At 43.8% G+C, this 27,099-nt stretch overlaps 1 protein-coding gene across 1 annotated transcript; it reads left to right on the forward strand.

Moving 5' to 3' along the window:
* Window positions 1-6,707: 6,707 nt before the first annotated feature.
* On the forward strand, window positions 6,708-23,401 carry LOC137071049 (myosin-1-like). The gene is made up of 5 exons (XM_067438708.1): window positions 6,708-6,779; window positions 22,478-22,621; window positions 22,706-22,862; window positions 23,086-23,197; window positions 23,334-23,401. The coding sequence occupies exons 1-4, from the start codon at window positions 6,738-6,740 to the stop codon at window positions 23,112-23,114; spliced, it is 372 nt and encodes a 123-aa protein (XP_067294809.1). The 5' UTR covers window positions 6,708-6,737; the 3' UTR covers window positions 23,115-23,197; window positions 23,334-23,401.
* Window positions 23,402-27,099: the final 3,698 nt, after the last annotated feature.

Here is a 27,099-nt window from a genome sequence, read left to right on the forward strand (position 1 = left end):
CTTTTACATTTAAACGATTTCATGAAGTTAATTTATACCCTACTTGTGGTCAGGCTATCAATCAACATGCTTATTTGATTTGCGGCCTCTTTAAATACAGTAAAAAAAAAAAAAAACATTCGATCTACGTCAGAGTGGCAGCGCGTCCACAAAGCTTTCTACAGCGTCGTTAGCAGGGCGGCAAGAGCGAATTTTGTGTGAATCCACCCAATCTAGTACCATCAAAGTCTATCTCAGCTGCTTTCAATTTTTCCAATCTTCAACCATCCATCCAACCATCTCGGATCTCTAAGTTTTAAACAAGAACACCATCCGTTTCCTCATCAAAAGCAGCAAACTGATCACATTAAAAATTACCTTTTCATTCATATCTTCAATCTCCTGACACCCATCCAGTAATATCAATATATTTCCTTCTCCCTTGCCACAGGAAGGTGCAGATCTTCTTACATCTTGACCCGCTGTTTGCTGATGAGAACAACCTTCCTGTCACCAGGCAGTGAAGTTCATTAAAAAAGCTTCAGCAAATCCTCACCCACTCTGGTATTCAAGCTTACTTGTATTCATCTTACTCCTTCCGCAATGGAGCAGCCACCACCGCAGGCCAAAAAGGACTGCCAGACCATCAATTAAACTACCGGGTTGGTGGTCCTCAGAGGCCTTTCGTTCTCACTTTCGTTCGGACCTCAGCCTCATCAAACAAGCCATCTTCGCTTGACGCTGCAGTGCTCTGCCAATTTGATACTGCCGCTGCAGTATTTGGCTTTACTAGATATCACCGTTGCAGTCCTTCACTTGATGCCACCGTCCCTCGCTTGATGCTCCAGGGCTTCGCTTACCACTACAGTGCTCCTCCAGTTTGATGCTGCCACTGCAGTGCTCCTCCTATTTAATGCTGCCGCTGCAGTGCTCGTCCTATTTGATGCTGCCACTGTAGTGCTCCTCCTATTTGAGGCTGCCGCTGCAGTGCTCCTCCAGTTTGATGCTGCCGCTGCAGTGCTCCTCCTATTTGATGCTGCCACTGCACTGCTCCTCCTATTTGATGCTGCTGCTGCAGTGCTCCTCCTATTTGATGCTGCCACTGCACTGCTCCTCTTATTTGATGCTGCCGCTGCAGTGCTCCGCAATTTGCCGCTGCCGCTGCCGCTGCAGTACTCCACCAATTTGACGTTGCAGTGATCCGCAATTTGATGCTGCTGCTGCAGTGCTCCTCCAATTTGATGCTGCCCCTCCAGTGCTCCACAATTTTATACTGCCGCTGCAGTGCTTCTCATATGGGATGCTGCCACTGCAGTGCTCCACCATTTTGATGCAGCTGCTGCAGTGCTCCGCAATTTGATGCTGCCGCTGCAGTGCTCCGCCAATTTTATGCCGCGTGCTTTTATTTGATGCTGCCACTGCACTGCTCCGCAATTTGATACTGCTGCTGTAGTGCTCCTCCAATTTGATGCTGCCACTGCAGTGCTTCACCAATTTGATGCTGCAGTGCTTCTCCTATTTGATGCTGGCACTGCAGTACTTCGTTAATTCGTGACTGCCGCTGCAATCCTTTGCTTGATACTGCCGCTGCAGTGCCCAGTGCTCCACAATTTGATACTGCTGTTGTAGTGCTCCTCCAATTTGATGCTACAGTGCTTCTCAATTTGATGCTGCCACTGCAGTGCTCCGCCAATTTGATGCTGCAGTGCTTCTCCTATTTGATGTTGCCACTGCAGTGCTTCGCTATTTTGTGACTGCCGCTGCCATGCTTTTTAAAGCTGCCGCTACAGTGGACCTCCTATTTGATGCTGCCGCTGCAGTGCTCCACCAATTTGATGCTGCAGTGATCTGCAATTTGATGCTGCCGCTGCAGTGCTCCTCCAATTTGATGCTGCCCCTCCAGTGGTCCACAATTTGATACTGCTGCTGCAGTGCTTCTCCTATTTGATACTGCCACTGCAGTGCTCCACCATTTTGATGCAGCCGCTGCAGTGCTTCGCAATTTGATGCTGCCGCTCCAGTGCTCCACAATTTGATACTGCCGCTGCAGTGCTCCGCCAATTTAATGCCGTATGCTTCTCCTATTTGATGCTGCCGCTGCAGTGCTCCACAATTTGATGCTGCCACTGCAGTGCTTCACAATTGATACTTCCGCCACAGTGCTCCGCCAATTTGATGCTGCAGTGCTTTTCCTATTTGATGCTGCTACTGCAGTGCTTCGCTATTTTGTGACTGCCGCTGCCATGCTTTGCTTGATACTGCCGCTGCAGTGCCCCGCCAATTTGAGACTGCTGCTACAGTGCCCTCCCATACGGAAATGTAATATATGTACATATATGTCCCTGTATCCGAGTAGTGATGTCATATATGTTTCATATAAGGCAATACATTATTAGCGCATATATACATTCTCACGATATATGAAGATATAGGTTTATACCATGTATGAAATACCCATAGAATATTTATTATATATACATATATTAAAATTATTTATATGATGATTTTTTATATGGTACTGTATGTTAATCCCATATATGTAAACAATATATGTCGAATTTATATATGTACGTTTATTTAAACATAATATATGCAAACATTCAGTATGCTTTTATAGGACTTTATATGGATTTATATAGTGGTGTTTGAATCCTGGCATTTCATAATTTGGTTTTGGTTCAGGCTTCGGACATTAAAAGCTCCATGTGTGTTTTTCTCCCCGTTGTGAGTGTACAGTTTGAGCATTCGCTTGGTCTCGTGTGAGCATCTAGTTTTACTTGGGCAGTATACACTGTTTTGTCCATGTGTTTAGGGTGGTTTGTTTAGCATGCGGCTTGTGCTCATCATTAGCCATGGCGTGTACTTTCATGTTTTGTTCTGTGTAGCATGTAACGGTTACCCTGGTACATGGGTGACATTTTTCATCCTGTCCTCTAGAGGGCAACAAATGGAGGAAGTGGTTTTAAGGTTACGAGTAGCATAGAGGAGAGGCATGGCAATGGAGCATGGGTGAAAATGCCTGGAATCACATTGTGTTTGAGAGTTAAGTGAATTGTACATTCTAATGCTTTACAATCTTGTTCAAATGCACATTTTTATGTACCCATAAAAATGTTAATTCATAGTGTTTGGAAGTTTGCAGAGAAGCTCGCAGAGGACTCTGTTATGGGGCTTGAGTGCACTGATACCTACTTCTTACCTGTGTTGGATTGATTGTATATCTTCATTGCCTGCTGGGACTGGGACTTCTACAACACTCATATAAGAGACTTGCATTGCAGACTATATATCCTTTTCCCTCTACGGCATTTTGAATTGTTTGGTACTGTTTTTTGTTTGTGTATCACTAGTATTTTGGGTTTGGAATTGATTTACTGTTTATTTGTTTACTTATAGTGTTGAGCTTTGATATTCACAATGCTGTCTTGAATTTCCATCCATGTGCTAATTGTTACTATGTTATCTCATTCAGTGATAGATATGATTTATTTTCACATTGAGAATCTTACAGTTAGTTTGAAAACAAACTATTGGCAAAAGTGAATTCCCGTTTTTTTTCTGAGGATTTCTTGTTGTATAAAAAACTAAGGCGAGCCAGTTACAAGCATGAAGGGGTTTGTTTGTTTCGGTTGTTTATTTTTGAAGTCTAATAAAAAGCCCATTAACCTCTGCACCCTTGAGTCATTCATCTCTTGCCTCACCTGACAATAAGTAACATTATAAATATTTTATATTTTAAATGTCATTTGTTTTATACATAGTATAGATTTTAAGACTCTACGGCATTTGACAGTGATAATGATTTGTCACATATATAATTTAAACATATATAATATGTGGACTAAATATATATGTCAATATATGGAATTTCTGATGCTGTGCATATATGTGCATTTATGTTTTTACTGTATATGAGCATATTAGGATATTTAATATATGAGACCTATATGTCAAAATATGTATTATACATACATAAACATGTATAATATATGGGATACATTTATATGTCAATATATGGAATTGTTCCAATTTCTAATATGTTTCATATATGTTTTTACTTTATATATCACATATATCGCATTTATTGATATTTCATATATAGACATATATTACATTTCCGTATGGGCTGCCAATTTGAGACTGCCTCTGCAGTGCTTTGCTTGATGCCTCTGCATTACCCCACCATGTTAAGACTGCCGCTGCAGTGCCCCGTCATTTTGATACTGCTGTTGCAGTGCTTTGCTTGATGCTGCTGCAGTGCCCCACCAGTTTGAGAATGCTGCTGCAGTGCCCCGCTCAATGCCAGACTGCTGCTGCACCACCTCACCTGTTTCATAAACTGCCTCGGCAGGTACCTACCTCAATGCTGCTGCAGTGCCATCTTCCATTCAGTCTATTTTACAATTTTGGGGGGGTCTTCTAGAATAATTATGCAGTCTCCTCAAGTAATCATGAGCTGTTCAAATTCCCATAATTCTGGCTTGCAGTCTATTTCTGCATTGTTTTTGGCGGGCAATCGGAGCTCGGTAGAATATCCTCTCCGAGACCCTCTATAGCAGACAGCAAGCCAAATCTGTTTACCACTTTCACTAAGATTATATGGGCACACAAACTCGTAAAGTTAAGTTATTAAACGTAATTTCGGGAGGAGTACGCTCATCTAATCTTTCAATTGATACCAAGGTATAAAACCAGCAGCTTACCTCTTCACCATTTTAGTTCCTGCAGCATCACTCCTCCTCCCCTGCTCCTCCTTTTGTACAATTTTGTACACCACACTGGTGGTGGTGGAGGAGAGATCCCTGACACGAGTGAAAAGTGCTTTGGGTGTACAGTAGTGCATATGAAAGGGCTGTATTAATGACTCATTCATTCATTCATTCAATTTTGCCTGTTATAGGGGGGCAATCGGAGCTCGGCTAGAATATCCTCCCGAGCCCCTCTATAGCAGACCGCAAGCCAAATCTGTTTACCACTTTCACTAAGATTATATGGGCACACAAACTCGTGAAGATATAACTGCAAAGGAAATACATGTATTTTAACAAGCTACTGTAATATAGGAAACCGTTTGGCACGCCCCCTAGCGTTCTGCTCGCCCATTTCTCCAAGCGGCAGCTACCCCTGCCTCACATTTGGCTGCAGACATAGGGCGTAAAAAACATTTGGTTGCAGCAAAGCAAACAAAGCTCATCGAAACCTAGATGTGGGAATCGCGTCAAATATTGATTCAGGCATTTTTTTCAGTATATGGCAATCGTGGGATAAGTGGCAAACCTAAATGCTCGAGCTTGCTTGCTTGTGCGTGTGTGTGTGTGGGCATGTTTTTGTGACATATGAGGACACAAATGTGTATAATGACAGAGGATTAAAACAGTATTACAAGGAGAGGGTGAAATATAAGGACACTGGCCATGTCCCCACTTTTCAAAATGCTTATAAATCATACAGGATGAGTTTTTTTAGTAAGTAAAAATGCAGAATGTTTCATGTGATGGGTAGGTTTAGGGTGAGTGAGTGTGAGAGAAAAAAAGATAGAAAGAAAGAAACCAAAGATGCCAATATCCAAAATCCTTTTTGGGACCTTGCCCCAATAAGAAAGTGAAGCCCTTGTCAGCTCAGGAAGTTAGACTCTTTCTGAAGAAGTTAGACTCTTTGTCCGATTCTCGATCTGAGACCTATAAACCGAGCCCTTCACAAGCATGCGTTCAGGATGACAATGTTGATGCAGTTCCTGGCGCAAATCCACCCCGGAGACTGGTTTCATCTGTGGTCTTAAAGGACATTGACTTCACGTTATAGGCGCCTCCTGAGGTCCGCGTTCGAAGGAGAAGCAGACCAATACGCAGTTCTCTCGCTTAGCTTGGCTTTAACACTCTCAGTCTTGCTGGGGTTAGACCTAGCTTTGCTATGCCGCTGCTGGCAGCAAATGTCGAGGACAGTATACAGCCGTCTTTTTTTCTCGATGCGTGGAGAGCCATTTCTGCACATCGCACTGGTATCTAATTTATTCCAAAAATATTCTCTTCGGTTCAGACGCAGACCATCCCATTTTAATGGTGCGGTCCCGTCACTAACGTTATCCAAAACACCCTGATTCTCAGGAAGTTTAGCATGCTCACTAAAGAAACGATAGAACACATCCTTCTGAGCGAGCAGGAAAGGGGGTTTTACAGTCGCTATTTTGTTGTGCTAAAGAAAGACTCCTGTCCATTTCTCGTTGTCTCTACTGATGCTTCCATCGTGGTAGTGTTGGGTCTGCGTTGGCTCACTGCCATAAGATCTCTCTAGCCCTCTCTAGTCCGCTGGAGCAGCAGCATGTTCTGATTTGCATGCGTACATAAATCGCCAAGGCGGCGTACGTCAGGCTGCACACCTCCTTTTGTGGGGGGATCGACATCTCCCCATCAGGGCGAATTCCATCACTTGCTGTCTAAACTGTGGAGTGGATTTGCTTTCAGGGAACGAATCTCCTCAGGGAGAGTGGAGACTTCACCCCAGATTTGGTAGGGCGGAGGTGGATCTATTTGTGACGAGCAGAACATGCATTGCAGAACATGCATTGCAGAACATGCATTGCCCACATGCATTGCACTGTCATTCTCACTGTCCCACTCCCTGCTGTATGGGGGATGCTCTGACGTCGAGCTGGCTGAGAGTCAAACTCTATGTGTTCCCTCCGTTTACATTTTGCCTATGGTACTATGCAAACTAAGAGAGGAGAGAGCATCTGTGATTCTTGTCGCTCCCAACTAGCCATGGTTTACGGATCCCAGGGAAATGCTGACAGCTTTTCTATGGTAAGTTCCCCTCAGAAGGCACATTCTGTCACAAGCGAACGATGTGAAATGGCACACCAGACCGGAGCTGTGGAAACCTCAAGTGGGGATGCTTTAGGTGCAAGTGCTTTGCCTTAGAATGTCCTCGCTACCCTCACAAAGTCCCGCGCATCAGCCCCCAGGCGCTTTATGCTGTAAAATAGGGAATATTTGAGAAATGGTGCTGTGAGCATGCTATCGACCCATTTAGCTGCTACGTGTTTTACAACTTAGAATGTATAATGACAGTCTGCCTTCCATTTGAAGGTTTATATAGCTGCTATTGCTTCTTTTTGCTCCCCGGTATCCAGGCAGTCGATCAGTAAGTGTGATTTGATGGTCAGATTTCTTAAAGCAACGAGGAGGTTACATCCTCCATGACACCTTCTGTGCTGCCGTGGGACCTGACTTTGATCCTAAAAGCCCTCTCTACCTCCGTTCAACCCTTTAGAATCTATAGCAGTAAAGGGCTTTCTCTTTAACCGCTCTTCTCCTGGCCCTTGCTTCTGCTACGCGTTGGGGATTTACAGGCTTTCCCTGTGAATGGTATTGTATGTGTTTCGGTCCCGGTGATTGTAATGTCACTCTCTGACATGACTAAGTGTCAAAATCACTATCAACACCCCTTTTAAGCACGTCGTCTATGCATCAGTCTTATCACTTAAACCGGCGACCTCGTGTGATGCTTTTCCGCTGAGTGCTGTTTGCCTGGTAGGGTGCTTAAGAGGCTGTCCCACTGGATAGTGAATGCTATCGCATTGGCACATACTGGTCTGGGCCAGGACTGCCCTTAAAAAAAATTGGACACATTCTACAAGAGCCATTGCATCTTTGTGGGCTTGGTCTAAAGGTACATTCATTCAAGAAATATGCTTGGCTGCTAGCTCAGTTGCCAGATTTTACAAGCTGGACATGCCAAATCTGTATCTACACAAATGCTCTCTGTGAGTCAAGTCTTCACGTGTTTTACACTGCACTGTGAGATTCACATGTTTTACACTGCACAGTTATTACCTTTTCTGTTGATGCTGTGTATGCCTGTGCTTGTGTTTTCACTCGCTGTTGTCATTTTTACTGCTCTTATCAGTGCAGCAGGCATTTTTATTCTATCCACTTTCAAGTGTTTGTTTTGAAACACAGTTCGTTACCGCTGTTGACACTGTGTTCACTCATATTATCACTGTATCACTACATTATTGGGCAAGTTCTGTCCTTATCAGTGCAGTCTGCATTTTTCTGTCTCAATATGCAAATTTGAATATGCTTTAGCACATTCTTTGTCTTTCATAGTCTTTCATTTGCCGGTCTTCACCTATCATAAAGGCTTCTGGCAACTCTGGCCCTTGGCAGTTTTATTGTCTTTGTCCCTTGGCAGCATTTTCAATGCAGTGTTGAAGTGACCGCTCTTGAAAGGGAACGTCTCCGGTTACTATCATAACCCCGGTTCCCTGAGAGGCGGGAATGAGACACCATGTTGGTCGCCGCTCTCCCCGCTCTCTCAGTTTCATGTTCAGTCGTGATTCTGAGGTAATTGCCACGCTTCTTGCCTTTTATACTGCTAGGTTACGCCTATAGTATTAGCATGTGATTTGCATGTCACTCGGCAGTTGCCCAGTTTTTCTAACTGGTGTTAAGCCTATAAGATTTCAGGAAATTACAAAAGAGAATAACATATATATACAATGGCAGCCCCTAGTTACGGATGTAGGGTTTATTAAAGTTGTACATTAAAAACCAAATTGTTTATTCAAGTAAGCCAAGGTATTGCTCTAACGTTATTTATCCACAAATGTTATGCATTATCAGCAGCTTTTTTTGTGTTAGCTAGTTTTCAGTCCACTGAGTGCAAGAGTAAATTAATACCAAATACATTTTCAGATATACAATACAAATAATGTAAAATAAAAGGTATAACAGCTTCTCTTGCCTTATGTACTGTTTTTCTCCTCCGTTTCCCCTCAAATAAGCAAGGAGTAATGCTGCCTTTTTGTGCTCTCCGACAAGTTTAACATTGGTAATCATTGCACATGATTGCGTCACATTTTAAAATTTTAATGCAATGAGCACGTAATCACAACTTCAGAAGGGAATTATCAATTCCGAACCTTTGGGATATAAACGTTTGTAAATGAGCATAAGCCCTGTATGGTCCGCAATGCTTTGTTTTCATCTAGCTACAATTCCTTGCAATCAGGCAGTTTGGCGTGACTTCGCCTGGAACGCTACAACGTAGTGAGTCATGGTTTGAAGTCGTAAATTACGGACTCAAAAAACTGCCTGGAACAAAGCATTAGTAGACTAAAAACATGGTATAGAATAACAATGGCCTTATAAGACTTAACAGTATTGCTGTGTGTCAGGACAAACTGGACAATATTGATGTGAACCAAATATAGGCCGACCAACAGTTCAGTTCTGTTAAGGACAGACACAGACATGTGTTTGGCTTCTTCAAATAGCAAGGACTGTAAAAACTTTGACATTGACTACACTGCAAAAAAGCTTTTCTTATTTAGTAGCCTTACCTGACCACCCGAAAACATCAATATCAAGAAAACAACAATATCTTGTGTAAATTTACTTATCTTAAAATCATCTTGATTTAAGAATGTTTAGATATTTGGGCTGGAAACAAGACAAATATTAAGTAAGACATTATTTATTTATTTTTTTGCAGTGTATTGCATTGCACTATATGAATGGAGTAAAGTTAAATCTCTGTTAAACTACTTCCTTGTCTTTATTAGTTATCTGTAACATTACAGAATTCATTTATTAACATATTGTTAAGGTCAATATAAACTAAAAACCTTAAAACATCCTATTCATTTCCTGAATCCTCAGCTTCTGGGGATGTCCCCACCAATATCAAAATCAAACCTTAACGTAGAGGCAAATTAATAGTTATTACACTTTTAATTAATCATTAAACAAAAAACAAAAAAAATACTTGATCTGTGAGTTTAATTACTACTACCAAAGTCCCTAAAATCTTTGTTAGTATTCTTATTAAAGGCATACATCACTGATGTTGTATTATCAAAATAGCCTAATTAAGATTTAAAAATGTGTTGCAGTCTTGAGATCCCCCAAAGCAGAGAGACAGTGAACTTCAATGGTGCTTTAAATAGTTCCTTACAAGCACCAATGGCATCTGTTGATCTCTGCACATGCTTTTTTCCTGTATATGGCTGTGTCAGTCTCAAGTGAGAAAGTAATAAAAAGTAATAAAAAAGCCAGGTATAGCTTAATAGATCAGATCAAAGACAGATATGGCATGACACTGATATCCCTTATCCAATCAAATTTATTGTTGCTAATAAATTGGATGTAATTTAAACTATGTTTCTTTTCTACAAAAATATCCTAAATGTGAAAAAGCCATCTAAAGTATCTGTAATTAAATTTTTTTTATTATTTTAGATGTCAACAATAGAGCCTAACTCATATAGAAATAGCACGGTCAGTCTTTGAGAATATTCTAAGATTCTAACATTTCTAACATTTTTAAATTAACAAAACATTACGGTTGTTTAAACCAATGAGCTTTGTCGTCATGAACTCCTTTACGATAGTAAAGTAAATAGTGGGTGGAGGTGAAGCAGTGACGGAGCGAGGAGGGATGGAGGGTCAGGAGCGGACATTGGAAGGGATTTGAGCCCTGGGTGGAACAGGCTGGTCAGGTGGCTTAGGTGTTGGGCTGACTTGTGCTAACTGCAGAGTGCTGGGTTGGGATACAGTCTTGACCGGAGTCCTCTCTGGGCTCTGTGCAGGGAATGGCACACTCTCTGGGCTCAGTGCAGGGAATGGAGCCCTCTCTGGGCCTGGTGTATGGGCCATAGCCCAGCCCCCGATGCTGGAGCCATCTCTGGACACTGGTCAGTGGCTGGAGCCATCTCTGGATGCTGGTCAGTGGCTGGAGCCATCTCTGGATTTTATTCAGTGGCTGGAGCAATCTCTGGACACTAGTCAGTGGCTGGAGCCATCTCTGGACACTGGTCAGTGGCTGGAGCCATCTCTGGACATTGGTTAGTAGCTGGAGCCATCTCTGGATTCTATCCAGTGGCTGAAGCAATCTCTGGACACCGGTCAGTGACTGGAGCTTTCTCTGGACACTGGTCAGTGGCTGGAGCTGTCACTGGACACTGGTCAGTGGCTGGAGCCATCTCTGGACACTGGTCAGTGGCTGGAGCCATCTCTGGATGCTGGTCAGTGACTGCAGCCACCTCTGGACACTGGTCAGTGGCTGGAGCCATCTCTGGATGCTGGTCAGTGGCTGGAGAAATCTCTGGACACTGTTCAGTGGCTGGAGCTGTCACTGGACACTGGTCATTGGCTAGAGCCATCACTGGACACTGGCCAGTGACTGGAGCCACCTCTGGACACTGGTCAGTGGCTGGAGCCATCTCTGGATGCTGGTCAGTGGCTGGAGCCACCTCTGGACACTGGTCAGTGGCTAGAGCCATCTCCGGACGCTGGCCAGTGGCTGGAGCCATCTCCGGATGCTGGTCAGTGGCTGGAGCAATCTCTGGACACTGGTCAGTAGCTGTAGCTGTCACTGGCTTCTATTCACTGGCTGGAGCAATCTCTGGACACTAGTCAGTGGCTGGATCTGTCACTGAGCTCTGGACAGAGACAGGGGATATTTAATATTCCACTGTCCGGTAAGGGTTCCATAGCAACATGTGCAAAGAGATTGGCTCTGATAATCCCCCCTGAAGGAAGATCATCAGGCATACTTTGTCTATCTTAGTAAATCGAGCCAACCTGATATATTCCCAAACATAGTCAAGGCAAGGCAAGGCAAGGCAAGTTTATTTGTATAGCACATTTCATACCCAATGGCAATTCAAAGTAGCCTGGTTTTACCAGACTCTCGTACATTTCATTTGTACATAGAGTCTGGCCACTCTCCATTGACAAGGGTTTATTTCCGCGAAGGCGGGCACCCTGTTGAGGTTTAAAACTATTGGATCTGCCCTGAGCCACTCTGGATCTGCCATAACCAATCGCTAACGTTTGGTCGTGACGTATGTCATGCGCCCTTCGCCTGTTTCACTCATGCCTGGAAATCCGACAAAATAAAAGTGCACATGTGCAGGCCACCTCAGTAATACAACTATAGGATAAAACCTAAAACTTGTGCATTCGGATTGTGATTTATTCACGTCACGGTGGAGAGGAGAGTTCTGTGACCGGGAACGCGGCGCTCACGCGGTCCGTAACATCATTGTATGCTGTAAATAAAATGTCATATGCTCGGTATGATAATAAATGCTGCTATAAATAACGGACCAATTCAAATGTTTAAGTGCTTTTATTTTAATTTGTTTTAGCAGTGATGAAATATATTGCTCTTCTAAATACTTGCCAGCATTTTAAGGAAATACAAGTCTAGAAATGCATCCTAATAACAGCAAAGCAATCGTATGGTGTTTTGCAGTGGTCAAAAATGATTACAAACAGTGAATTTTGAAGTGATATATTGTTGAAAATTGGATTCAACAATATGGATTCGGACAGCTGTTACATCAACACGACCTTGCGTTTGTCAAAAGCAGTCGGTAACCCGGCCGGGGATTTTTACACGGGTGGTGAGAGACGGACGGCAGTAAAATAACTGACCAGTCCCTGTAACTTAAATGATGGCAATACCGACCCCACGAGAAACAGTTACCGTCCGAATAGCTTCAGCCAACTCCTTCATCACTAACGAAGCGATCTGGAAAATCAAACTTTTCCCGAATTTACCCTGTTGGAGGGCCACAACATCATGGCCACCAACAAACCCCAGCAAAGACTGTTATTGCTCCAGCTTTAACTTCTGGATATTCGACAATGCAATGAATGGTTTAGTTTGCATCTTTCTCTGCCACCATTACTGAACTAAAGTTACATCTCAAACTAGCGCTCGACATCAACGTCATCGTTCTCAGCCACTCCCTCTGTTCGCTGATTGGACCGGTAAAAATTTGTTTGGTGAAAACCTTAAGACTACACAGCTGTCCCAGACGTAGTACTGAAGGAAAATGAAAATTGAGCGGAAGTACGTAGGAGGGCAGAGCCAAGCTAAATTCAAAGTGCTTTACATAGAAATTAATTAAAACAGTGATAACAAATGCATTAGAAAAAAAGAATACCATGTGGATGAATAAAAAATTAAAAGCAAGCATAGTTAAAACAGTTGTATAGATAATAATAATAAAATAAAAAATAAAAATGATAATATAAAAATAAAATAAAATAAAATGGTCAGATCCACAATAATGGTCTGCTATAAAAATAAAAATTCTTCAGTTTACAGCCTACATACATGTACCATCTTTATTAGAACACCTCTCCTTCATTTCTTTCTCAAACACATTCATAACATCCATTTTAATCACTATTCCCTGATTTTTACTCAGGAACCTTCTTGTTAAACCCATTCTCACTCATCATACCCTCCACAGATTTTACACATACTCAAACCTTATTGTCAAACTTACTATTTCCATCAAACCCAGTTTTCACTCATGATATTTAACTCAAATGAACATATAAAATAACAATAACCAAAGATAAGAACAAAGGTAAACTAAAACAATTAGAAAAAGAATAAATAAGATAAGATAGGGTGCAATCAGTCGGTCATACAGTGGCTCAGAGCTCATTCAGTAAATGCACAGCTAAACAGATGTGTTTGAGTCTGGATTTGAATGTGGCTACTGTTGGAGCACATCTGATCTGTTCAGGAAGCTGGTTCCAAATGCGGCTGGCATAATAGCTAAAAGCAGACTCTCCTTGCTTTGAGTGAACTCTTGGTATTTCTAACTGACTTGATCCTGCTGATCTGAGTGATCTTTTGGGTTTGTATTTAATCAGCATATCGGCAATGTATTGAGGTCCTAGTTCATTGAGTGATTTATAAACAAGTAGTAGTACTTTAAAATCGATCCTAGATGTAACTGGAAGCCAGTGTAAAGACCTGAGGACTGGTGTGATATGGTCATATTTTCTGGTTCTGCTCACAATCCTGGCAGCAGCGTTCTGTATGAGCTGCAGCTGTCTAATGGTATTTTTGGGAAGGCCAGTGAAAAGGGGCCATTACAATAGTCCACCCTACTGGTGATGAAAGCATGAACGAGTTTCTCTAAGTCTTGCCTGGAGACAAAACATCTAATTCTTGCAATATTTTTCAGATAATAGTAGGCTGATTTAGTTATTGCTTTGACATGACTACAGAAACTCAGGTCTGACTCCAAAATCACTCCAAGATTCCTGACTTGATTTTTTGTTATCAGGCCTTTAGCCTCAAGATATGCGTTCACCTTGAGAATTTCATCTTTGTTTCCAAATGTAGTGATTTCGGTTATGTCTTTGTTTAACTGAAGATAGTTTTGGCACATCCAGTTGTAAACTTCATCAATGCATTTGCACAGGGAGTCAATGGGGCTGTAGTCATTAGGTGACAGTGCTAAGTAGAGCTGGGTATCGTCAGCATAGCTGTGGTAAGCAATATTGTTCTTTTTCATTATTTGGCTCAGTGGCAGCATATACAGGTTAAACAGGAGTGGTGCAAGAATTGACCCTTGTGGGACTCCGCATGTAATGGATGTCCACTCAGACTTATGGTCTCCTATACTCACATAATAACCTCTCCCTTCTAAGTATGACCTGAACCATTTGAGGACCATCCCAGAAAGCCCAACCCAGTTTTTCAGCCTGTCTAGAAGTATGTTGTGTTCAACAGTGTTCAACAATGCAGCACTGAGGTCCAGTTGTACCAGAATTGATGTTTTGCTTGTATCAGTATTTAAGCGAATATCATTAATATAATCTTAATGAACGCTGTCTCTGTGCTGTGATGCGGACGGAAACCAGATTGAAAATTGTCAAAGTATCCATTCAAGCTTAAGAATTTGTTCAGCTGATTGAAAACAACTTTTTCAATGATTTTGCCTATGAAGGGGAGATTTGATATTGGTCTGTAGTTGCTCAGTATGGAGTTATCCAGATTTCTCTTTTTCAGAAGAGGCTTAACTATTGCAGTTTTAAGGGCGTTTGGAAAAGTCCCATAGATAAGTGAGGAGTTCACCACTTCTAGGAGATCTGCTTTCAAACAGTTAAACACACTTTTGAAAAAAGAAGTGGGGAGTGTGTCAAAGGCACAGGTTGATGTTTTAAGATGCTATACCGTTTCTTCTAAAATTTTGCCGTCAATTGCTTTGAAATCTGACATGGTAATTTTCCGAGGGTTTGGTCTGATCTGACTGACCCCAGAGCAACTAGAGGATGGGCTGATCGCCTTGCTGATATTATTGATTTTCTCTGAGAAGTAGGAAGCAAACTCACTGCATTTACTGTCTGAGAGCATTTCACTAGGAGTGTGACTCAGGGGGTTTGTTAGTCTCTCAACAGTAGCAAAAAGAGTGCGCGTGTTGTTTATGTTTCTGTTTATAATATTTGAGAAGAAGGTCTGTCTAGCTTTGACTAGTTCAACATTGAAAGCATGAAGGTTGTCTTTATAGATGTTATAATGGACTACAAGTTTTATCTTCCGCCACATGCGTTCAGATTTTCTGCATTGTCTTCATTATTTGAATTGCTGTTGAGTTTCTCCAAGGTGCTTTTTGTCCCCCTAATCTCCCTACTGGATCCATAATTGGTCAGTCATTCTATCGGGAAATAGGGAATAACAGGCGGCAGGAAGATATGTTCAAAATCACTTTGGGGAACACATGCGACCAGCATAGTGCATCTGAAGCATGAATGAAATCTGTCACCAATCCTGATTAGTGCTGTGTCATGACATAGCATGTGACGGCATACCCGGAAGCTATAATAGGATGCTGGCACATAGTAAAGACAGCTTTTGCTCTTCAGCAACGTGCTCTGTGTATGAATTGTTTGTCTATTTGGTGTTGTGTGTCCAAAAGTTGAGGCAGTGCGACGAAGTAGATCAGTGGGCTCATAGATGGACTGGTCAGCGGGTCTTGGGAATGCTAAGTGACCTTTTCAGTCCACGTCTAACAGTTCAGATGTTCTGCTTCCCTGCGTGGAAGCCCACACTGTGGCTTCTTGCCCAGGGTGGAGAACCCAATGTTCGAGCCGTCTAATTCAAGGGAATCAGATTAACACAGCATCGAGGTGGGTGACGTTAAAGCCCCAAACACGCTACTTCATTCATAAAATAAGGGTGCTTGGGCAACTCTCGAGGGGGCTGCCTGTAGCAAGCCGATGTTCTCCTTCCCCGTGCGGAAGCCAATGCTGATAACCAGATGCCTGAGCAGTCCGATTCCAAGGAATTAGACGTACCCAGCATCGAGGTAGCGAAGTAAACGAGAGCTTGCCACATCATAATGCAAGGCTTGATCTTGTGTTGCCGAGGCAGCACGTAGACTACGGGTCTGCAATAAGAGTGGACACATGCGATCAGTGTAATTGTGATACTGTTCGGTGCAAGGCATGCAGTCAGCTCCTGAGGGTGCTGGCTGTGTTTATTGAGAAATATCTCGACGTGTACAGGTCTTTTATCTCAAGGGATGAAAGCCACAAAGCAAAAAAACATGTTGGGAGATTTATCACCACGGGTGTTAAAATTATCACTTTCCGGGTGAACATACAGGTCCATCTTTGCTAGTGTTAAAACAACACTGACGAAAGTGTTCGTTATACAAACACTGTGTTAGTGTTTCTTTTTAGTCACTCAAGGTGTTGAGAAATGTATTACTCATAAGTGTACATTTAACACTTTATGGTGATTAATCTCACACACCCAGTGTATTTTATGTTTATTTAATGTAAATACTTAAATACTAAAATGGCACTGTGAATGAAATTTAAAACAATTTATATATATTATTTTATTTTTCCCCCCAAAAAATCAAGTGACTACAAATTTATTTGAATATTTATTGAAATTGTAATATATCAATTCCATTACATTTATGTATTTGGCAGACACTTTTATCCAATGCGATAAAACACTGCATTCAATACCATTTTTAATAAAAAAAAACATTTTTGTCAGTTCTTGCTTTCGCCGGGAATCGCTACAGTAAAGCCATTGTTGTCACACATACAATTGAATAAAACAATTTCTTGTTATACTCCAATGCTATAACATCTTACCATGATAAATCTCTACTGCGTTTCAAACAAGATTAAACAAAGAAACATTCCTCAAGTAATGTTTTAATTGAAAATACAAAAATTCAACATTGTATATATTAAATCAACCTTAATGTTAAAAAAACTGTCTGGTTTGTAATTCATTCTGATAAAAAATACTATTCCTTTATAAATTAATACATTTACATTTGGTAGATGATTTTATCCAAAGCGACTTACATTGCATTCAATGTATGCATTTTTACATTTTGTCAGTTCTTGCTTTCCCAATTCATCGATCCCACGATCTTGGCGTTGATAGCGCTCCTCAAAATGATCCAAACACATATAGTATCGTTCCTGTTAAAGAGACAAATTTGGTTAAAACAAACACATTAAAAAAATCTAAGATATAAAGTTTCAAACATCTTCAATCAACAAGCAGAGATACTTACATAGCCTGTCTTCCTTTCAGGATCGTTTAGGTTTGTAGAGTAAAAATGCCAAAGGCATACATAGATTGTGGCCTTAAGTGGTTTCCTTCTGCAATAATAAACAATATTACATGAAACAAAAATCCTCCAAAGCAGAAAGCAAACTAAAAGACTCAAAATTATCAGGTCACTTTGTGTTTTACTTCAGGTTATTTTTATACCAACACATAGCAAGAAAACGTTATATTCAAAACATAAGCACTACTGTTAGAGATTTACAATGCTACAACTAGAAAAGGCTAGAACTAAGTTGTACAGAAAAAATCGCGCATGGAAGGGCACTAATGCATGTCTGCTCAACTAATACAAAATAAGACGAAAAATGTCAAATAGTACGAGTGCGCAATGTCGTGGAATGTATACGCCAAAACTCATTTCGGCATGCATATGATACGCACTTTATGGCGTATATATGACACGCTCTCTTGGGTAGGTTTAGGGTAGTGGGGTGGGGGGTTCGTATGTATAATACGCCATAAATTGCGTGTCATATGCACGCAAAAAACAGCGTATCATATGCACGCCAAAATGAGTTTTGGCGTATACATTCCACGACATTGCACACTCGTAATCGATCTTGAGATTCTATATATTGACTGAAGCAGTTCATGAAGAAAGGCGTGTCCTACGATGTTTTCGACATTTTGGAGCGCTGTACAGAATGGTCGGCATATGTTATCAAAGTACCACGAGAAGATTGCTAGAACACACAGAGCATTTCACTCGCAAAATGTTGCAGGCCGATCAGTATGCGCAGCGCCGACAATGGACCGTGCTATCCGTGGGTGCTCGGCCAGGGATCGAGCCCCGGCGTCACACAAGAAAAAAAAAATTAAGAGCAATTAATTCATTCGATTAACGTCTGCTTTCTCATTTGAATGACATTTCAAAACACCAGAATTAACTCGTAGTTACGGGGTGAAAGACGTTATGCAAAATGAGAAGAAATAACTATCCAAGTCCAGGGAGTTAAAAAATGACACATAATGTTAATGCTGCTACATTATTACAAAATTAGTACAACGAAATTAAGTCACTTACGTAAATCTCGTCCTCCATTAACGAATTTAGTGTGTTAGTGGGGGTTATTCAGTTATGTTAAACTGAATGGCGGATCAAAAGCGCGCTAAATTTAAACTGAGGTAAAAAAAAAAAAAAAAAAAAAGTTAACAGAGTTAAGTCAACCACATCGGCTACGTTACTAATTATACAAGCTCATTAATAAATCACAAGTTGATAAGATAATAATACTATACTATACCTTGTCCTTGTAACCGTTGTGTGTGCAGGGAAAGCCATAAAGATGGAGAGACCGAAGGATGAGCTGGGAAATTTAAAATGCTCTGCACATGCGCAGATGTTGATTGTTAACACCCAAAGGAAACACTGTGCTTTATCACCCAAAGGAAACACTGTGCTTTATCACTAAACAAGTGATAAAGCATATAATATTTTTAAAGTAACACCAGATTTTATCACTAGATGCCCAACACCAGGTTTTTATCCCTCAGTAATTTGCTGTGCAAATATGTTGTAAACGGATCGAATCTCGCCTTTGCCAAGGCAGCGTGTAGATGACGACTCCATATAAATAAACATTTAAACCATATCGTCTGGTGATTATGGCTGCATTTAATTTTTGAGGAATTAAAATTAAATATTATCTGACTTTGAGGAGTTAGATATGTTTACCCAGCCTATCATTCAGTCCATGTTCACTTAATGGATGATTATGCTGGCATTTAATTCTGAGGAATTAAAGGGGATTTATCTGACTTACAGATATTAGGAGTTAGATATTATCAGCCTATCATTCAAATTGTTTTGACTTGTCCATATTAATTTAAAAGGGATTCACAGTGACCGCTCAAAGTTGTTGTGGTCCTGTCGAGTTAGATGAGGCCCCTGCTGGCCAGCCCCCTCTCTCGGGGAGCGATCAAGGTTTTCTGGATGTCGATGCTGCGATCCGCCATCTACGACGCTTCGGCCACATCGATTTCCAGCGAATGCATGCTGCTCCAGCCGCCTCTAAAAAGACCTGCAGCTGGGCAGTGAACACGTTCGCATACCGAAAATCCTCCCACACTAAGCTTTGCTGGGTGGCCGCTTCAGGGGCTTGGGCAGGAGGCTCGGTGGGTACAGAGAGAGGCTGGTTCCCCTAGAATATCTCGCTGCGTGGTTATGCCTCCTGAATATATCGTACCGTGGGCAAAGGGTACAGACTGCAGTTCAGTGTTCCACCACTGAGGTTCATCAGTGTGGTCTGGACTATGGTGTGCCCAGCCCAGTGGCAGATTATGGAACAGGAAGTGTGCTCCCTGTTGGTAAAGGAGGCCATAAAGCATATCCCTCGCCCAGACAGGGAGTCCGGCGTCCCAGCCCGGGACCTGGCAGTGGTACTTGAAGGATTGGCTGCGGCCCGCTTCGAGCTACTGGAGCAGGGATGGAAATTAGCACCCGCCACCGGCCAAATGCGGGTGATTTTTGAGTTGTGGCGGTTAAACTCGCTTCACCTACCGGCCACCGTGGCGGGTAAATAAAAATAGCATACTGTTTCCCCTCTTTGTAAACTTTGTTCAATGCATGCGAGTGCGGCCGTATGTCCGAATATGACCAGTCGTTTTCGCGGTCATTACCCGGATGTAGTACCAGAAGACGCGAATACGAACTCGCGCACGCTGAAAGAAGATCCGTCACTGCGCCTCATCCAAGAACGCGCACTCGTCTCACAGCTCGCAAATATTGAGTTCTCTTTCAAGTCTTGCTCTTAAATGGACAAACTCACACAAAAAGTATGTCAACATGTCCATCTTGATTAGTATCCAAGCAGACATAGTCTGAATATGCCTCAAGTGAACGTTATACAGTCGAGAAAGAAGAGCATATCCCTGCACTAGGTCTTAAAGGGGCAGTAGCCTTTACTGCTGTCTGTTTAATGTCAAACAAAAGGACATCACTCACTGCTCTTGAATAGCTTTTGTAAGTTTAATAAGGATTAATCTTTAATTTAAACTGTTAAAATATGCAGTTATTTTACATTTGATTACTTTATTGAATTTCTGTACCTTTCTGCAGGCCATTAGGCCTGTACATTAGCTATTATTAAATGTACACATGAGTGAGGTCAAGTTAAACATTTTAGTTTGAATTGTATTTTATACTGTGGATAGTTGCAATGTGCTAAATAAATATTTGCATAATTTGTAATTGATTAATATTTGAAACTTTAATATTAATTTATGAAATCGCAATGCCTTGATTTTTAGTAAAGTTACACAGTCACAGCAGTAGCCATAAATGCAATGGTACTAATAGTTGGCATAATTTCTTTTGGTGTTTCGGTTTCGGCCAAGAATTTTTATTTCTGTGCATCCCTACTGACAATGTTCTGTTCGGTGTGTCGTCAACACGCTTCAGAAGATGCCAAAACTAATAGTTTCATTGTTGGGACTAAAAACCTAAAACTGGAAGCCATAAAAGATCACGAATCATCCAAATGCCACATCCAGGTAAAAAAAAAAGCACACAGAGTACAGAGCCCTACTCATTTAATGAAATGTATATCAGTTCATGGTTTGTGTATGTATAAGAGAGATAGAGAAAATATCAGTATTTCATTGAGACTTGAGATTAAATAAACTGCTTAAGTATTGTAGAGCTTGTAGTATTAATTTTTCACATGCAGTTACACATTGTCGGTTAAAAACAAGAAAGTGGCTGGTAAAAACATGGAGTGGCTGGTAGATTTTGAAATCCACCAGCCACAGTGGCCGGTGGACAAAAAAGTTAATTTCCATCCCTGTACTGGAGTCGGCTGAGGCAAAGAACCTGACCCATCTGAGGAGAGTGGGGGATCTCCAGGCCTTGGCAACCTATCTGGAGTTTGCTCCTGGCGGGGTGAAGGCCATCTTATACCCCAGGCCGGGCTATGTACCCAAGGTGCCATCCAGTGGGGTGCAGTCAGTGATTCTTTAGGCATTTCATCCTCCACCTCATGCAACGGCAGAGGCAGCTAGTCCTCTGTCCAGTCAGGGCATTGAGGATCTATCTGGAAAAGTCTGTGTAATGGAGGAAATCAGACCAGCTGTTGGTGTGTTTTGACTCACACAAGAAAGGGCTGCCTGCTGTTTTTAAGCAGACAATTAGTAATTGGATTGTCCAGGCTATAGCCACGGCTTGTAGTGTGCGCAATTTGCCTTCGCCCATTTTGGTGAGGGCTCACTCTACAAAGGGCACAGCCTCCTCGGTGGCCCTCCTTTCTGGGGCCTCGCTTCAGAAAATCTGCGAGACAGCGGGGTGGGCCACTTCGCACACCTTCATTCAATTTTATAGTCTGGACCTCCCTGTGATGCCTGGCGCTAGGGTGCTCACGTCCTAGGTGTGCCTGGTACCCAGCTTCACACTAGGAACGCAGTGATTTGGTGTGGCCTAGTGGGTATTCATTCCCCTAAAGTGTCCTTAGACACAGTGCGATTTCCCTCGAAAGGGAACGTCTCTGGTTATGATTATAACCCTCGTTCCCTGAAAAGGGAACGAGACACTGCATCTTGCACCACACCTCATCATGTGAGCGCCCAGCTTCATTACAAAGCTGTCTTTACTATGTGCCAGCATCCTATTATAGCTTCTGGGTATGCTGTCACATATTACGTCATGACGCAGCACCAATCAGGATCAGTGACAGATTTCATTCATGCTTCAGACACGCTATGTTGGGGGCATTCCCCTAAAGTGTCTTTAGACACAGTGTCTCGTTTCCTTCTCAGGGAAGAAGGGTTAGTTATAGTCATAACCCAAGACATTCGCTCGAAGGAGTGAATGAAAAGGAGTGAGTGAATTCAGACACTGAGTGTCTGAGAAGCCAGAGAAAGAGAGAATTGAAGCTCAGAGCAAACCATTTGATGCCAAGTATGCCTGCTATGTGATTGATGACAAAGAGTTGTACGTCAAGGGAATGATCAAGAGCAAAGATGGTGGCAAAGTCACTGTTATTGTGAATGACACTAAGGAGGTACATTTTACAAGATGCTCATATTGCACTACATCCTGCATATTTTTTTTGTCTATCTATTATCTGATGGATCATATTTATAGGAGAAAACAGTAAAGGAGGATGATGTCCACCCAATGAATCCTCCCAAGTTTGACAAGATTGAGGACATGGCCATGATGACCCATCTCAATGAAGCCTCTGTGCTGTATAACCTCAAAGAGCATTATGCTGCATGGATGATCTATGTACGTTTTGAAACAATGTAAAGCAACATTGAAATTCATTTAGTCTGTGTTGTTGCAATCTGACCACTTCTCTGCTCATTTCAGACCTACTCTGGACTCTTCTGTGCAACTGTGAACCACTACAAGTGGCTCCCAGTGTATGATGCTGAAGTTGTGTCTGCCTACAGAGGCAAAAAGCGTATGGAGGCCCCACCCCACATCTTCTCTGTCTCTGACAACGCCTATCAATTCATGCTGTGTGGTAAGATCTGATTTATGGGATCTGGATTAAATTTAAGTTGAAATTCACATTCATAGTTTTATAAAAAAAATTGCTTAAACATTATTATGTTTCAATTAGAGAACCAGTCTGTCCTGATTACGTATGTATCAAGTCTTCAACTAGAGATGTTGAGATCATTTATATTTTTCTCTTATGGAACTTCCTCATGTTTATCATCTTCTGTCTTCTAATCATAAATCAGTGGAGAATCTGGTGCTGGAAAGACTGTGAACACCAAACGTGTCATCCAGTACTTTGCCACAGTTGCAGTGGCAGGTGGTGAGAAGAAGAAAGAAAGTTCTGGCAAAATGCAGGTACAGTATGAGACAAATATACAAATATATTACTATGAAAGATATTTAATTAAAAAATATACAACACAAATTTTTGATATGTGAATTTGTAAAATTACATGAAAATAAATTAATGAAAACCCTTCAAACAACACAGGGCTCTCTTGAGGACCAGATCATTGCTGTCAACCCTCTGCTTGAAATGACAACGTCCCCGGTTACGTATGTAACCTTAGTTCCCTGAGAACAGGGAACGAGACGCTGCGTCAGCTGACACTATGGGGAACGCCTTCAGCGTGACAGGTGTCTGAAATCGCTATCAAATCACAATCCTACTGACCGTCGGCAGCTGGTGATGTCATCACCGTGCGACCAGGAAGTATAAAAAGGCACCGTGCCAACATGACAACATCCGCTTCGTCTGAAGGGACTGTGGGCAGGCACACCTTGAAGCATGGCCATGTGACGCAGCGTCTCGTTCCCTGTTCTCAGGGAACTAAGGTTACATACGTAACCGGGGACGTTCCCTTTCGAAAGGGAACTCGCGCTGCGTCAGCTGACGCTATGGGGAACGATATACCCACGCCGCCATGCTGAGGGGAGTGCACGCCCCTTACTGGCAGTGAGAACTGCCTGGACGAGTGTTCGCGGAAAGTCTGAACCACTCCCCCTCTAGCCACACAGGCTGCCAGTGACATCATTCCCCACGGTCATAGCCCAAGCTATATGCCTAAGAGAGAACCTAAACAAGTTTTAACTGAGGTTTCCTACTCTCGGCTTGCTCGAGGGCCTGGGACCTACTACTTTCGAAGGAAGGAGTCCCTTAAGGGAATGTGGCTAGGGGACCCGAGGGCGCCACCAGCCGTCACTAATTCGGGAAAAACCTTCACCGAATGCCACCAGGGAGGCCTCACCTGGCATCACTTCTGTGGGACACCCCGGCTTGGCCAACCCTGTCTGTCAAACAGAGCCTCCGGACATCGCTCTACTTATGAGCATCCAGACTGAGGGACTGCAAAGTGGCAGTGTCCTCCTCAGACCGGAACTCGGAGACGGGAATCCTGGAGAGCAGTACTCAGCTTAGTGCTTCTTACCCTTGCCATCGAGGGGAGTCTCTTCTGCTCGATCCTAGGATCTACTGAGCACATTTATTACAGGGGTGCTCAGGAGGCCTAAAAAAGGCCTATGGACTGATCTACCCGGGAGGCCCCGAGGGGGCCTGCCCGTCTGATCAGACTCAAGCGGCCGTAAGCTCGCAGACGACCCTCAATGAGGGGAGCTCTTAAGCCAGCTTGGTAGGTAACCCATGCTGTAGGCTAGCCAGTCCCTGTCCTGAAGGGACTGCGCAGCAGAAACGGAGTCTCGTTGTGCTAGGGCATAAGCCCGCCCTTGAGTTATACCGGCGCAGGCCGGGACCCACCGGCGGGCAGCCGCTAGCTGTCAGCCCAAAGCCAGTTATAAGTTCCTGTTCCAAGGAACCGTTTCCCCTCCAGGGAGGCCATGAGGCGCCTCCACCCAGCACCGTTAGTGTTAGCTGTTTGCTGTTAAAAGCCGCAGGAAGGTGGCTTTACTGGTTCCTCAGGGGGCTCATGAGGCTATAACGCCAGAAGCCACCCACGCTAATGGCTAGCGTGTCACCGAGACCTTGGTCCGGGAATCCTCTCCCAAAAAGGCCCAAAGAGGCCTGACAGCATACTACACTGGCCTAACGAGCATCCCAGCTCGGGGCTCACCCTCAGGCGGCCTGCAGGCAGGTGGCTTTACTGGTTCCTCAGGGGGCTCGTGAGGCTATAGCGCCAGAATTCACCCATGCTAATAGCTAGCTTGTCACCGAGACCTGGTCCGGGAATCCCTCCCAAAAAGGCCAAAAGAGGCCTGACAGCATAATACACTGGCCTACCGAGCGTCCCAGCTCGGGGGCTCACCCTCAGGCGGCCTAGAGCGGCCTACTTCCTGCCAGCCAACGTGCAAACTATTGGGAGCTGTTGTGTTCCCGGGGCTCGCCTCCAGGGAGGCCTGTTTGATGCCTACGTACAGTCCGGTCTTTTTAGGGCGGCCCGGAGAGGCCTATTGCCGAATGGCAGTTCCCTATTAGATTGGTGACATACGGTGCTTATCCGATGGCAAATCCCACCGGAAACCCCGCAGGGCCGGGAAACGACCATAGGACGGCCTGAAGCGGCCCGTCCCTGATAGCAGACTATGCTAGCCGCCTGGCTAGCACCTGCGCACACTGTTGCAAGACCTGGGAACCGGGGCTCACCCTACAGGCGGCCTCAAGCGGCCTAGATCCTGTCAACCAATGGTCGGAACCCTAGGTCACCCCCTCAGGGGACGCCATGTGAGGCGTGCTGAAACTCAGCGAGCCCTTAAAGTCGGGCTGACAGTGGCTGTCTGCTGGCTGATGAGGACTGGGTATCCAGTCACTACCTGGGGACTCATCCCCAGGGAGGCCGTTAGGGGCCTACTTATGACGAGGTTTCTACTGCAGCCGACATCGTTGGTGGAGAACCCTCCCCGCTCACATGGGCCACGATGTCGGAACTCACCCGCAGGGAGGCCTACTGAGGCCTACCACCTGACCCAGAGTTAACTGCCCGGACTGCCTCGGCTGGCGTCTCCCGCCAGCCAGCCTTCTATAGTCGGTCCGCCCCAGCGGCCCATAGCAGCCTTCTGCGACGGCACAGTCTCTCAGGCAGCGCCTACCAGCGTGGACCTAAAACACAATGCCCACAGCAGTGCACTCAGCATAAAGCGCCTTGAACCCTCTAAAGCGAGGGGAGTACAACTTACGCCACCTGCCTCCAGGGCGGCCGTCTGGTCGTCCAGCGGTCCGCCGTCCGCGCAAGGGCATCAGCTGTGACAGTGTTTCGACTCCAGGGGAGCATCCTACCAACCGATGCTTTCAGATGGTTGCGAAGTACAGCTCGACCCGAGCCTAAAAGGTGAAGCAGAAGACACAGAGCAAAAAGTGAAAGATATTGAACACACACACACATAACCGGCCATTTCCTGCACCAAGCCGGGGGGCCGCCCAGAAGTGGCGGCCGCACCAGCTCTGGGGGGCGGGGCTAGCAAAACCAGTCTAACTGCGCACCGCGAAGAGACGCCTACCCTGTCCCCACGACCACTGGCTGAGTCATGATTCATTCTGCTATACACCTTTTTGCATTAAAAACAACCCCCAAATGCAGAAGGGGGGGTGGGCATTGGACGACCCTACTACGGGGAGGCCGGGTAGGGATACAAAGCTCCTGCGGGGATACCGACAGGAGCCCGGGGCAACCGCCAGGGCGATATGCCACCGCGAGACGCCACCGTCATCCCATCAACAGCCTAGGCCAACTTGATGCACTAGCATCGGTCTGATAATCCCACAACAACGGCCCTAAAAAGGACTGGGACAGACCTTACTGTAGTTCATGCGCTAGCCTAACCTCACAAATTAATCTAGATATTTCACTAGCAGAGGTGCCAACGCTACCCAGAGGTGGCTACAGCTAAAAACGTTCGCCAGGAGAACATATGTCAGTTTATATCGCCGCTACATGCCCGCGGCATGTGCGGTGGCCTCAACTGCTCATATTACACATATCCAGCAGAGAAAACAGCCTTTATAAACTACTGTTGCTACACTAGCAAACATACAGCCTACATAAACACACTGTGTTTATACCAACATCGTTCTAGCCACCTTTACCGGGGAACTACAGGCCCACTTCTCCAACTGTTACACTTTTCTTCATCTTTTGTAGACAAAATATCCCTCAGGGAAGCATAGAGTCCAAACATACGGCATTGAAAAGAAGAATGTTTGCCCTAAAAGGGGACTCACCCGCTGTCTTCAGTGCCTCATCGCTTCATGTAACATGCATGCTTCGGCGCACTAACCTGAGGGCGGGGCGCTTTATTCTCACATGTAA

The sequence above is a fragment of the Pseudorasbora parva genome, chromosome 3 (genome assembly GCF_024679245.1).
Source record: "Pseudorasbora parva isolate DD20220531a chromosome 3, ASM2467924v1, whole genome shotgun sequence".
Taxonomy (NCBI): Eukaryota; Metazoa; Chordata; class Actinopteri; order Cypriniformes; family Gobionidae; genus Pseudorasbora; species Pseudorasbora parva.

Excerpts from the sequence above, each read along its gene's own strand:
- LOC137071049 (XM_067438708.1), top strand. The coding sequence starts at position 6,738 with ATGGTTTACGGATCCCAGGGAAATGCTGACAGCTTTTCTATG. Across the intron at positions 6,780-22,477 it reads ATGCTGACAGCTTTTCTATG|GAGAAAACAGTAAAGGAGGA; the intron begins GTAAGTTCCCCT and ends TCATATTTATAG. Across the intron at positions 22,622-22,705 it reads ATGCTGCATGGATGATCTAT|ACCTACTCTGGACTCTTCTG; the intron begins GTACGTTTTGAA and ends TGCTCATTTCAG.